Raw genomic sequence first — 13,883 nt, forward strand, 5'->3', positions numbered from 1 at the left:
AGAGAAAAGAAAAAATTATGTTACAAAGATTTATAAATGCAAATTTTAATTTTAAACCTTAAACACAAGTATATACTAAAATTTTTATTCAGTTTACACTCTTCTGGTTGAACCCAATTACTTTTGTCATGACTTTAATTTTATCATAATTTTTAAGTAGAGAGTATTTTTAAAGCTTAAGTATTACAACTAATTTCCTAGGTATATAATCTGAAAATGAAAATTATCATTTTTCTTGGACTCCTGGGAGCTACATTGTCAGCCCCGGTAAGTGCATTTATGGTACTTTTTATCTTATCGTGTAAACCTGTAACAATCCCTTCTATAACCAGATCTGTTTTCTTTTGTTTTGTGTTTTTAGCTTATCCCACGGCACCTTCTGTCTGCTAGCAATAGCAATGAGGTTAGTTTAAATAATTAAAACAATTTCCTCCATTTTCATAAGCAAAACCCAGTAATAAGATGTAAAAGTTTTCCCTTGATATAGCCTGGATCCCATCTACTAGCTTTTACACATATCTAAACAAATTCCCAACTTTATTTCTGCTATGTATACCAGGATCTTTTAAAAGTATTATTTTGTCCCCTTGTTTGATTGCAAGTTCTTCAAGGGCAGAGACAACATCTCCTATACCAATGTGGATGCATAGAGTGGTATAAAATTATAAAATAGCTATCTGAAGCATAACAAAGGGCTAACATTGTGCAATTTCATACACTATGGGAGTGATGTCATTAAAGCCCAACCCTGCCTTCATTTCTAAACTGTCCATACTCACTCTAATTGAATGTAAACTAGTGGGAAAATGTTCCACTTCTAGCAAGAAACCAATCAATAAGCTCTGAGTTTTGCTATATTTGTAGTAAGCATTGTTCTCGATCATTTTAGCCTTCCTAGTAATCTTGTTTTTATGTTATTTCTCTTGTCTAGTTACTTCTGAACCTTAATAATGGTGAACTTTTGCCACTGAAGCTTCAGGTATCTACCTCAAAAGTCAATTTAAGGAAAATATTTATTTACTGCTTATGTCTAATGGTATTTTGTAAGAGAACAAAGAAGTATCCTAATTCCATGGCTGAAATCTCAATTTTAGCAATTGCAATTTTGCCCTATATGCTCTAACCACCATTTATTTAAAAGTAAAACCTAACATTCTTTTGTAAAGAACTTGGTATATGCTATATACTAATTCTCACAACTATGAGAAAAATCATAGTCACCCAAAATCATTTTACACAATCTTATCCAGTTTATCAGTGGTGATAGAGACGAAAACAAGATTTGCAAACAATCTAGTCATTTCAAAACTTGTGCTCCTTTTTCAACCTCTCTCTGTCCTGCATTTCCACAACCATTGAGAATTTAGTACTATATGTGTGGCTATAGGATGCTGCCTTTTTCATAATGTAGCTCTGAAAATATAGAGACTGTTCAGATATTTCACCTCTTTCTTGCTCAGGACTGAATTTAAATTCCTTTGTGTCCTTTCAGGGCCCCCTTAATTCCTGGGTGCCCCCCTTCTCCAGAAGGGGCCCCCTGCAACAGCCACAGGCTCCTATCCCAGCACTTCCTCAGATCTCACTGTCAACTGTGGACCAGCTTGTTGGACTGTTCCCAAATGAGATTCCTTTCCTGAGACAAGTCAGTTTTGCCCAAGGAGCCCAGACTGGACAGCTGGACCCCTCGCAGCCTCAAACACCGTCACAGACCCAACAAGGCCCTAACCCTGTGAGTCATGCTTTTCCATCTTGCAGTCCTGAGGAGAGAGAGCTATGTTTGATGTGAAAGTGAATATTAGCCAGATTTCAAATAAGACAGTAGTCCTATCGAGAAGTTTTTTTAAAATCTCGTTGTACCTTTCTACCATTATTGAAAGCACTTCCTTATATTTTCTGATTTTTAAAATGAAAGACACAGTCAAATCAGCTATTCTAAAATACAGCCAGAAATAGAGTTAAAACAAGTTTTAAACAAGATAATCAGAAAAATGTTATCTAAAAAAGAAAAGACAAGCTGTGGTAACAATAATTCATACAATGGATATCTTTGTTGAGGATCCCTCCAACGCATGCTCTGTGACTGACCCTATGAAAAGCAACTTGAAATGTTCAATAACCATCAAGTATAACTTTTTATATGCTTCTTCTTGTGCAGGTGATGCCATACGTATTTCCCTTCAACATGCCTCAAGAACAAGCACAGGTAAATAAGCAGGAGTCCAATGCTAATAATCAAGGGAGCTGCTGCTCACCCTCTCTTCAATGTTTTCTTTGATTCTCTAGCTCTCCGATAGCAAGGCAAATACCCATACAGTGATGTCTGGGCTGGCATTAGTTTACAGATACTGGGGTCACTTTGCTCTTCAAAATGGGAAGATCAGAGTCTCTGGGACCCTTGGATCCTCAGAACATTGCTATGTTGAGAGAAAAGGAGCTCACTAAGTCCCAGATCATGTTCTCTGCATCTAGAGCGCTAGCATTCAGCAACAACTGAAAACCAGTGCAGTGGACTGACTTTGCACAAGCCCAAATTTTGTTTCAGAGGGCAATGCATTCATATTACTAGCTGTCCTACAGCAGGGCTATAAAAGTGCACACTACACCTATTAAACTGTCAATCTATGATATGATGTAAAGATAGGACATAAAAACACTCCCTTATGTTATTTGGTAGTTATAGAATTCTGCTGAAAGTATTTCCAGATTTTTGTATACAGTTTCCATTTGATTCCATATTATAATTAAATGGTGATAATTTCTTCTAAATAAGAGAATATTTTAAAAATGAGTGTAAACCAGTAAAAACTCAATGTTAATATGGAAAATGCTATCAATATTGGGATAATTAATTTATATTATCCTGGATTCAAAGACACTGTGCTATACATAATTTCTGCTGTTTACCAGCAGAATATTGAGTTTTCATAAAAAGTTGCACCATTTTACTCTTCTGTAATTAGAATTATATAGTAATTTTATCTCTCCTAACCCCCATTACAAAACAAAACTTACTTTTAGACATTATCTCATCTTCTTAAGCAATTAGCGTAGATCTGTGATATGCAGAATTACCTCATTTAGGTATCAGGAAGTTTAGTCCTGATGGGATTAAATTCAGAATCCCAGTGAAACTAAACAGATGAGCTGGAGTACAATTTAGTGCTCTTTTTTAACCACTAGAAAAATGGCTCTCCACCCTGACTTTACCACAAATTCACTGGTGATAAATTGGAAAATTACAAGTCAGGCCTGGATCCTACCCTAGAATAATAAATCAAAGCCCAAAGTTAGATGACAAATAAAAAGACTCAACAAGTGATTTTGATTTTTAGTCAATAGTAAGAACTCCTGCACAAAATACAGATAAAAAGCGTGGCCTATGATGATCTAATGGAATCTCTTGTCTCCTCCTCTGTTTACAAATAGACACATCAGTACTATCCTGTTTACATGTTCCTACCCTGGGAGCAACCTCAACAAACAGCCACACAGTCACCCCAACAAACAGGGCCGCAACAATTTGAGGAACAGGTACTACCAGTATTTGATTTTAAGTGTGTGTGTGTGTGTGTGTGTGTGTGTGTGTGTGTGTAACTGAACCCAGACTTCTGTGTGCACTACCCAAATGCCCTGCCAGGAAGCTACACTCCAACCCTATCTGATTAATTTCATCTGAGAATAGGGTAAATTCACAAAGGAAACGTAACATTTAGAGAGGGAAAAAACTGCATATAATTAGCCCAAATAATCAACAGCTTGCCCTGGTAGACATAAGATACAGTGTTTCTTATTATAATCACTTGTGTAGACTATCTGGTAATGCTTCAAGTCTGTTTTTTAAATGAATGAAGTCAGTGAATGGACTCTAATACAATTAGAAGCCAAAAGCGAAGCACTTCTGGAAATAAAATTTCTCACATTTAAAATCTACCAGCATCCATCTTTATAAATTACATAAATTAATGCATGTAATTAATACTGAAAATTATAAAAGAAAACATTAGAGCACCCATCTTGATGAAAGATGCCTTTAATCAATTGATCGTGAGCCATTTAGACATGAGTATATTGAATATCGTGAACCTGCAACAAATTTTCAGAATTATAATGTAAATTCACATGGCTCATACATAGCTACCATTCTTCGAGTAAAAATGGAAATGTCATTCAAGTGAAATAAATAGGACAGATGTGTTATAAATACCAAATAGTTTCTCTGGTGTGAGAAACTGAAAGTGTACATAAGGATCAAAAGGCCTAATAGGAATTGTGAAATAGGAAGAAAAAGTCCAAAGGAGAAGAGGAAGTGGGAGGGTTGGGGAAAGAAAAGAAGGGAATGGGATTAATATAAAAAAATGGAAAAATTTTAACAAATTCTTTGTAAATAGGGAAGGGGAAGGGGTTGAACAGAAGGCAAGGGAATGGGAAAAAAAAATAAGAACCAAGATACATTATGTAAAGGTACAAATTTCAACTGATAGATGTCATTGTATTGTATTGTGTACCTAAAATGTACCAATAAATTTTTAAATAAAAGTACTTGAGAACTAAAGATTAATCAAACATAGGAGAAAAATAGATTAAAGCAAAAATTAATAAAATAGATATCAAGAAATAACACACTGACAGAAACTAATTATGGAAAAGACTAATTAAAATAGTCTAGTCCTGAACTTAATTTATAGAGCTTTACAAATGTACAATAATCAATGTGAATAACTATGTCAATAAACTTGAAAACTTTGAAAAATTTTTAAAAAGAATGGAAATGTCTTTTTCAATAGTTTAATCACTACTTTAAAACATGTTAAAACAATTTATTTGAAAGTGGAAATTATGTTTTAAATAACTGGTAATACTAACCCCAATTGTGCTATGTATGTTTAGGAAGAAAAAGAATTTTAGCCCAGGATATTCAAAGGATTACTGGCAACTTAATAATTAACTTTTATCAGTTGAAACATATGAAGTTTAAAAAGCATTTAATTAATGCAAAAAGATACATAATTTAAGTAATCTTTTACTACAAATTCATGACAAACATCAACAGGGTAAATCCAATGTGTTTTCCCAAACCTGCCAGATACCATTTTATGCTCAACATGAATACATTCCACAGCCAGCAGAAACTGTGAGTAAATGCATGATTTTCATCTTTGAAAAATCCTTTGCAACTACTTGTTTAATTACCACTATGGCAATACATCGTCATAGTTATGTCAATGTGTCTTTCAGCCAACGACCTCCAAGAACCCTGTAGTCGAACAAAACTGGATTTTTCCACACACTGCTGTGAGGAGACCACCCGGGGGGCCGGGGGTGTCTTCACAGGATGCTGTTAGAATGACCTCTGGGTGCTCTGAGCTTGTTAGGTGGGGTCAGAGGGAGTTCAGGGGAAGAGGGCTTGCTCAGGGTGGATATTTTCTGGGGCTGGGGATGGTCCGATGACTGATTCTCGTGAGGATTCTCATATAGAAGCAAGCGTAATGGAGCAAGGCAAAAGCTGTGACCAATGCAGAAGCAGGATCCTAGTAGTCACCAGCGTATGAGGGTGTTTGGTGCTGTTGTGACTTGCACAGTGACCTTGCTTTAAACAAGTCTTGTTTCCTTAATACTATTGTATACAGAGACAACCTTCCCCATGTCGGGGTTCTGTAAGACTGGACAACAAGAAGTTCAGGGTAAACCACACAGTAGGGCATAGCAGGGTGTATTCAGAAGCAAACCTTCCAGAACCCAGGCAGAACAGAGTGTCCACCCATCTCTAAAATCAGGACGTGCTTTTCCTCAAATCTGCACTCCTTTTTGCTTTTAAGAAAACAATTGAAGAATTAAGAAGTGTTTGGCGGCTTTGATATATATCATTAATTTACACTGTCTTAAACTTCCTATTCCCCAGGGTGTACCAGGAGGACAGCAGCAGTCTGCACTTGACCCTCTCCTGAGCAGAGCACCTGAAACAGTGGTGATGGTAAGATTACTTACAACACCTCACTGGCCACTGGACATAAACAACTGACAAACTGTAGGTTCCTCCACTAATGCTGATTTTAACATAAACTTCATTCTTATTCTATTACTGTTCTTCCTCTAGCGATCTTTTTTAGTCAAGACACAATTCACTTAGTTCCTCAAATATTTATTGAGGATGTCAGATATTATTCTACATACTCTTGTTTAAAAGCAAATGGTTGAAGACAATTGTATTTGTGGAATCAATTCATAAACTATTAAAAATAAGTTATGGGGGCTGGGGATTTAGCTCAGTGGTTCTGTCACCTGCCTTGCAAGTGCAAAGACTTGAGTTCGATCCCTGGTACCAAAAAAAAAAACATAGGTTATGGTCTAGAAAACAAAGATACTTCTTGAAGGTAATATTTGCCTTGCACCTCAATCTTGCTACTTGATATTCTTCCCAATTTTGACCAGTTTGAACCTATCTCCACTTCATTTACATTTCAATTCCATGTAGCCAGCAGGAATGATGCCATATTTACAAAATGAAGGCGTGAACTTTCAGCACGACAAAGCAGGAGTGTTTATGCATTCGACTTCACCAAAACCCAGAACTGCCAATTTTTTCACTACTGCTATAGACCCAAAACTTGCCTCAGAGCTTCCGGAAGAAAAGGTAGAAATCATTATTCTATAAGAAACTGTTTTCTAATGCAAAATATGAGTTAGTTCTTAACTTATAGGACTGAGTCACGGACATAATAATATGACTGATGTGGGCTGGGGATTTAGCTCAGCAGTTCCGCTGCCTGCCTTGCAAGCACAAGGACCCGAGTTCTATCCCCGGTACCAAAAAATAAAAATAATAATAATAGTAATAATACGACTGATGATATAATCAAATATGTTGTCTTAACCCTTGATAAGGTGACCAACAATTATTTTTGATAATCAATTAATCAGACTAACTCAATTCTAATTTTATCAGAACTTCTTATGAATGTCCTTTTCTTTCTAGGCCATGACTGACAGCCTAAGAGAACCATAAGATGGTGTCCAACCATTTAGAATTTTTGGTAGGTATTTGCCAAAAGCCATGCCTTAAATGCCCTGAAAAAGTGCTAAAAGAAAAATTGGTGTAAAGTACTAATGGATGATTATTTCCAAAGTGATTATGAAGAAGCAAGCTAGTGTTTATATCTACCTAAATATGCTTATTATAAGACTCTGACATTTTTAATATCAAAATTAACTTGAGAATCATAAATTGGTGTCAGTTCTTACAACACAAACACTTATTATATTAGGTGCATATAAAAGACATGCTATACATGTAGAATCAGTTCTCCCGAATCATTTCCCTTTGGCAAGTTAAACAGTGTAAGAATGCCAATGCATCTGTGTTAGTTTGAAAATCTCAAATTATAAACAAATCTCAGAGGAACAAGACAATTTCAAATTTAATAGCTTTTATTGCAAACAAACTTGCATAATTAATTACCTATCTAAATATGCTTGGTTAGCTGTTGAAGCTGCAGTGGGTATTTGGTAGAAGAACAGGCCTGGAATGCCACTAGAAAGCAAAAATACATGTTAAAAAAGCAAACAATTGGACCTGAAGGGAACCTGAAAAAGAAAGGATTTTGAAATTTCCTCATTGGTATCTGTGAGTCTCTTCTGACCCCTTCCTATGAAAAAATGTATTCAGAATTCTCCAGATACAATAGTCTAATAAGAAACAGCTGAGATTGAACAGTACTAGAACCTCTTCAGAAAAGCTTCCTCATAGATGTTATTGTACAATGCAAGTCAATTCTGGTATTCAACCAGAAATACTAAAGGGTTTCAGGACAGTGAGACCTTTGCTCAATGTAAAACAAACACCAGTGAAAGTTAACTTCCTATTTCTCTAATACACAATCTAAATGATATCTAGGAAAATATTTCCACAAATCAGCCTAACAGTACTGAAATGCTTTATCTTTTTTTTTTTCAGAAAAAAATGGGCAGTGCCTTGGATATCATTTTAAACTATTTACTTCCTTAATGCTAATATCAATTATCTGAAATGTACAAAATGTCTTCACTCTTCTCCTGAATTTAGCTGTTCTTATATTAGCCTCTTTAAATGTGTCGTAGAAACATAATATAATCATATAGTAATAAGTCTCATTTTCACAAAATAATATTGCTTTCAAATATTCTAACATTGCATAATCTGGAATATAACAATACTAAGCACAAAGCTAATGTTAAACTTAGTGGAATAATTATATTCATAAATGATCCCTCTGTGATATTGTGTCATCTGTGAGAATAAAGATACTTGTCAGTGGATTCATGATGGGTGTGGTGGTTGTCACTGTTGTACTAAAATGTGCACCAGCACTGAAACATGTAGGCACCTCAGTACATTTCCCAAGCCCATTCCCTCTGCTGGATTCCTCGTGAAAATCAAACTTACTGTTGAAAAAAATTTTGAAGTGCCTGCTTTTGATATGAGAGACCTAAATGAAGAGATGTCTGTTCTCACACTGAAGGGTAAATATGTAGGAAGATGGATATTTATTTGGGGTAGCAGAAACCTATAAAGAATGGGGTACAGTTTGGGATTTCATCAGATTTGGCCCTGAAACTTCAGGATGTCACCTTTATTGAATCTTGAGTGTAAATTAAATAATAAATCTAAATATTTAGAAATTCTGAAAAGACTGTTTGAAATAATACATGTAAGACATCTGGCTCATATAAAGTACTCAGAAAATGTTAATTGTTCTCTCTCAAGTACTTTCAACCTATTTTCGCAACAATGGACACTCAGCTGAAGTTCTGAAAAAACAAAAATTGTTATTCAATATAACTTTACGTATTTGTAAATGTGTGTTACTGTGTGTGTGCATAAATGGAAAAAGAATGAATGAATATGTATCAGGTGGTTCTAATAAAATTTGGTGATTATTCTAGGATTCAAAGTTGAACACAAGGGCTGGGATTTAGCTCAGTGATTCCACTGCCTGCCTTGAAAGCACAAGGACCCTAGTTCAATCCCCAGTAGTGAAACAAAAAAACAAAGTTGAACACAACTAGCATTTAATAGTGTTATAACCTGCAATCTGCTACTTGCCCCTATGGGAGAGTAACCCAATAATCATCTATCACATTTTTATTTTATTCTTTATCCTTTTCTCTAAGTTGATGTGTTGAATAAATGTAATTCTGATTGAGTGATTGATCTTTTGATATGGAACATGAGTATTCAAACACCAAGATACTTAATAAAAATTAGGTATTCAACAGCTACAAATATTGTGTCCCAAAATCCCACAAATTCAGAGAATCATTTTTAAAATTAAGAGGAAATTTAGATTAAGTGCTTAGAATACATCTTAAAACATAGCAAGTATTTAACTTTTTCTTTAAAGAGGAGGAAGGGACTGAAAAGAGGAAATAATGAGAAAAGATGAGTACAACTCAGCTTTTCTGTTCAAAACAAGACAATGGAGAAGCAAGGGAAAACTGAAAAAACAGGTATCAAGGTGTAATGAACTCCAGAGTTTGGCAATATTAGGGCATACAATGAAAAATACTTAGAAAAATAGGGTGCAATGATTAACTTTACTATCAATTTGGAATAAGGAAAGATGGGTGGCTGGTTAAACAGTATTTCTGTGTGTTTCTGTGAGGATATTTCTGGAAAATATCAACATTTGAATCAGTAGACTGAGAAAAGATCATAATCCCCAATGTGAGGGAGTATTATCCAACCCAGTGAAAACCTCAGTAGAACACAAAGTTGGAGGAAGGGGTAATTTGTTTTCTATACTTGCTGGGACATATATAGTCTCCTACTTTTAGACACTGGAGCACCTGGTTCACAGGCTTTCTCACTTGTGTTGGGACTGGAACTCCCCAACTAGCTCCCCTGGACCTCCTGATTGTAGAGCACAGATGGGTCTTAGCTTGAATAATCATATGAAACAATCTCTTATAATAGATGTATTTATCTATATCTTTATATACTAAATTGGTTCTGTTTCTCTAAACACTACATTAAGAAATTAATCAAAATAAATATTTTCTTAAAAACAATATTAAACTATACAAGCTGCGTTTATTCATTTCAAGCAATATTAACAGGGCCTTAATACCATGGATAATTTTAACTGGTCCAGATGAATGTCTTCATGCATGAAAATAAGTTATAGAATCTTATCCAATACTCAATCTGTTATAGAAAGATGTTAAGTTTTGCTTAGGTGTTCATCTGCAGCAAGTGAGTTTGAATATCTGAATAGAGAAACAACTATCAATTAGATATTCACTTGTTTTCAAAATATTTTATAAGAGCTTTAAAATACATTATTTTAGTTAACAAAATTCAGAAGATGAGAGTGTGAAGTGTGGAAGTAGCACCAGAATATATGCAAAGAACAATGTTCTTTTTTCTTTACAGTTACACAGCTCTTTGCATTTCATTAGTACTTTTTAGGTATACAGTACAGTTACATTCATCATTGTAATGTTCTTTGTTTTAACTCAAGTACCCCATCACGGTTTACAGAAAAAAAAATCCAAAGCCTCCTGTGTGTGGAGGGTTACATGGAGGTGCTGTACTCATCAGTACATTCACCCATTGTTGAGTTCAGTACCTGAATGTTCTATTAGGAGGTGGCCTTTGATAGATGTGGGTCACCTAGGGCATAACCTGGAAAAGTGTGTTTTTGTCCCTGGGGCCTCTCTTCTCTCTCTGCTTCCTGCCAGGCATGAGTTGAACATCTTTCTCTTCACCAAGCCCCTTGGTATCCTCTTTGTGCCTTATAGCTAGACAACCACAGACGAAAACTATAAATCAAAATAAACCTCTCTTTCCTTAAATTGAGGGTGTTTGGTATTTTGTCCCACTGAAGGAAAAGTGTCTAAGACAGACCTTAGGAGTCAGAGTGGGTCCTTGCTATGACTACACCTGACCATTTGGATTTGGATCATGAGAGGAGTTTTTAAAAGGTTTAGAACTGCTTGCTTGAGAAGCCCTAGAATGCTGCACATAGAATTAATAAGTAAAACTAGCCAGAACTCAGAAAATTAGCATGTTAATAGAAATGTAGATAGAAAAGGCCATTCTCAAGAGATTTCAGTTGGGAACAAAGACTCAAAAGCAATTCAGTTAGAAACCAGCGGTGATACACTCAGGCAGAAAATTTGTCTTCATTTTGCTCATGTCCTTAGACTGCAAACTTAGATTAAGGGCTGTAGACTAATTAATTTGGTGGAGAAAATTTCAAACATTTGGGCTTTGGCATGGGTATTACTGGTTGCTTTCAGCCAGACTAGCAGTGAAAGTCAAGAGTAAAAAAAAATGTGAAAAGTTTGTGCTTTCTTTGGAAAGGAAGAACCTCAAAAGGTGAAGCAAAAAGAGCTTGGTTGCTGAAAATATTAGGATTAAAAAGAAACCAAGCTGGGCCTGGGATTTAGCTCAGTGACACAGTGTCTGCCTGGCAATTGTGAGGTCCTGAATTTGATACCTGGTACCACAAAAAGGAACCTCCCCCCAGAAGAAGAGTGAGAAACACAGCTGCATGGAGCTTGTCTGGGACCAGAACCCCACCCCCTGGGCCTCAGCAAAAGAACAGTGAGTGGCAAGGTTACTCAGGTACCTGCAGCCCATCACCCCTCTTCGCACCTCTGGCCTCCTGGTTCACTGGTACCTGGTTTCACACCACAGAAGCAATATGGAGTCATAAAGGCCATTGTTTGAGGTCTGGCCTCAATTTTGACTTTTTTCACATGGTTAAAGGTGATAGATTAATAATTACCACAAACTGTCATTTTCTAAACTGTGCTTGATGCTATTATCTTCCTGATGATATCACTTAGTCTAAGGTGTTGTGATTAATCTAATCACTCGTCCTTCCTGGTATAATGAAAAAGAGATTGCCTCAGAGTCATTAGAGACTCAAAACCTAAAGACAAGCTATAACAGGAAGATTGAAGTATTAAACCAGGAATTTAACCAAGGACAGTACCAAAAACAAAAATAGAAATGAGAAGACATTCAATCAAGACACGAGCACAAGCACAAACACAGGCTGCCAGCTCAGCAAAGACAAATTCTAAAAAAAGTTAGGTAGAAAAGTCTGATAAGCAACCACCTGAACACCCTGAACTGTTAGCACAAGAAGTAACAAAATAGACAGATGAATGAGGTTCTAGAAAAAATCAAAACAGAAATAATTTCCCAGATAACTACAGAGGTGGTGAGCAGAATGAAAGACTTGATTAGAAATGCTAGAACAGAAAAAGATTTTTTTAAATACATGGGTTCAAGACTGTGACAGAAACCATGAATGGCCAACACAGGAAAGAAATAGGAATGATGAATGCACAACATAGGAAAGAAATGGAATCCATGAAACAGATTCAAACAGACATCTAGGCAATTAAAAACTATATAGAAAGTATGCATAACAGACTGAGCCAATCTGAAGACAGGATATCAGATATGAAAAACAGGATGGTGGTCAGTGACCATGAAAAGAGGGATCTCTTAAGAAAAAGAAGGGAACAAAAGAAATCAATCCAACAGCACATAGATAACACAAAGTAGAATAATGTAAGACTGATAGGAGTCCATGAAAAAGCAGGAGAAAGTACAACTGACATAAAAAATTGTTCACAGAATTAATGATAGAAAACTTCCCAAACAGAGCAAAAGAATTTGACATACACATAAGTGAGGCTTTTAGGACATCAACTAGCCATTGTCACAAAAAATCTAAAGCTACACATGTAATAATCAAGATCCCAGAAACCCAACAAAAAACAAAATACTATAAGCAGTTAGAGAAAATAAATAAATCACATGCAAAGCAAAGCCCATCAGAATCACAGCAGCCTTTTTAACACAAACCCTCAAGTCAAGGAGAGCCTGGAGTGAGGTATTTCAAGCCCTAAAAGAAAACAACCTCCAAACTAGACTGAAGTACCCTGCAAAGTGATCTTTCAAAATTGATGGGGAAATATGATACTTTCATGACAAAGAACACCTGAGAAACTTCATGAATAACAACCTGCACTTCAGACAATTATATTAAAATATCCTAGAAAAAGACAATGAAGGTCACAACTTCATGAGGCACAGCAGCACAAATCCAGCAGGCAAGGCAAGAAATTAAAGGGACAGAGGGAAAAAATTAAGAGGCAACAACACAAAAATAACATGATGATAATAAGTCAGTACAAAATAAAGTATTTGTAAATAGGGAAGGGAGAAGGGGAAAAAATGAGAACCAAAACCTGTCATGTAAAGGTACAAGATCCCAACGATAGATGTAACTGTACTGTATACCTAAAATGTACCAATAAACTCAATGAGAGAAAAAAAAGTCAATACCTCTCACTTATAACCATCAATGCTAATGGCCTCAATTTACCAATCAAAAGAAATAGACTGGTAGAATGTATTAAGAAGCTAAATCCAAAAATATGCTGTATAAAAGAAATGCACTGAGCTCAAAAAGAAATTCACATACTGAAAGCAAAAGGATGCAAAACAGTTCTCCATGTGACAGGAACCCCCCAAAACCAGAGGCAGCTATGTTATTTGCAGACAAAGTAAATTTCACACCAAAACAAATTAAGAGAGACAAAAAATGTCACTACATCTTTGTAAAGGGAAAAATCCAACAGGAAGAGATGGCAATCATAAATATATATGCACCAAATACTAATGCCCCCAACTATACAAAGCAAATATTAAGGGACATGAAAAACCAAATAAGCATTAATAGAATTGTAGTGTGGGACCTCAATACCCCACTGTAACAAATAGATCACCTAGACAAAAAATGAGCAACAAAATACTAGAATGGAGGGCTGGAAATTTAGCACAGTGGTGCTGCTACATGCTTCACAAGTGCAAGGACCAAAAT

At 35.7% G+C, this 13,883-nt stretch overlaps 1 protein-coding gene across 1 annotated transcript; it reads left to right on the top strand.

The window, feature by feature from the left end:
• Window positions 1-216: 216 nt before the first annotated feature.
• On the top strand, window positions 217-7,990 carry Odam (odontogenic, ameloblast associated). Its single transcript, XM_010606086.1, has 11 exons — window positions 217-267; window positions 362-403; window positions 932-979; window positions 1,493-1,729; window positions 2,156-2,203; window positions 3,427-3,531; window positions 5,084-5,131; window positions 5,900-5,971; window positions 6,473-6,631; window positions 6,974-7,031; window positions 7,952-7,990. The coding sequence occupies exons 1-10, from the start codon at window positions 217-219 to the stop codon at window positions 7,001-7,003; spliced, it is 840 nt and encodes a 279-aa protein (XP_010604388.1). The 3' UTR covers window positions 7,004-7,031; window positions 7,952-7,990.
• Window positions 7,991-13,883: the final 5,893 nt, after the last annotated feature.

The sequence above is a fragment of the Fukomys damarensis genome, unplaced genomic scaffold (genome assembly GCF_012274545.1).
Source record: "Fukomys damarensis isolate Sample0158 unplaced genomic scaffold, DMR_v1.0_HiC HiC_scaffold_35, whole genome shotgun sequence".
NCBI classification, from domain to species: domain Eukaryota; kingdom Metazoa; phylum Chordata; class Mammalia; order Rodentia; family Bathyergidae; genus Fukomys; species Fukomys damarensis.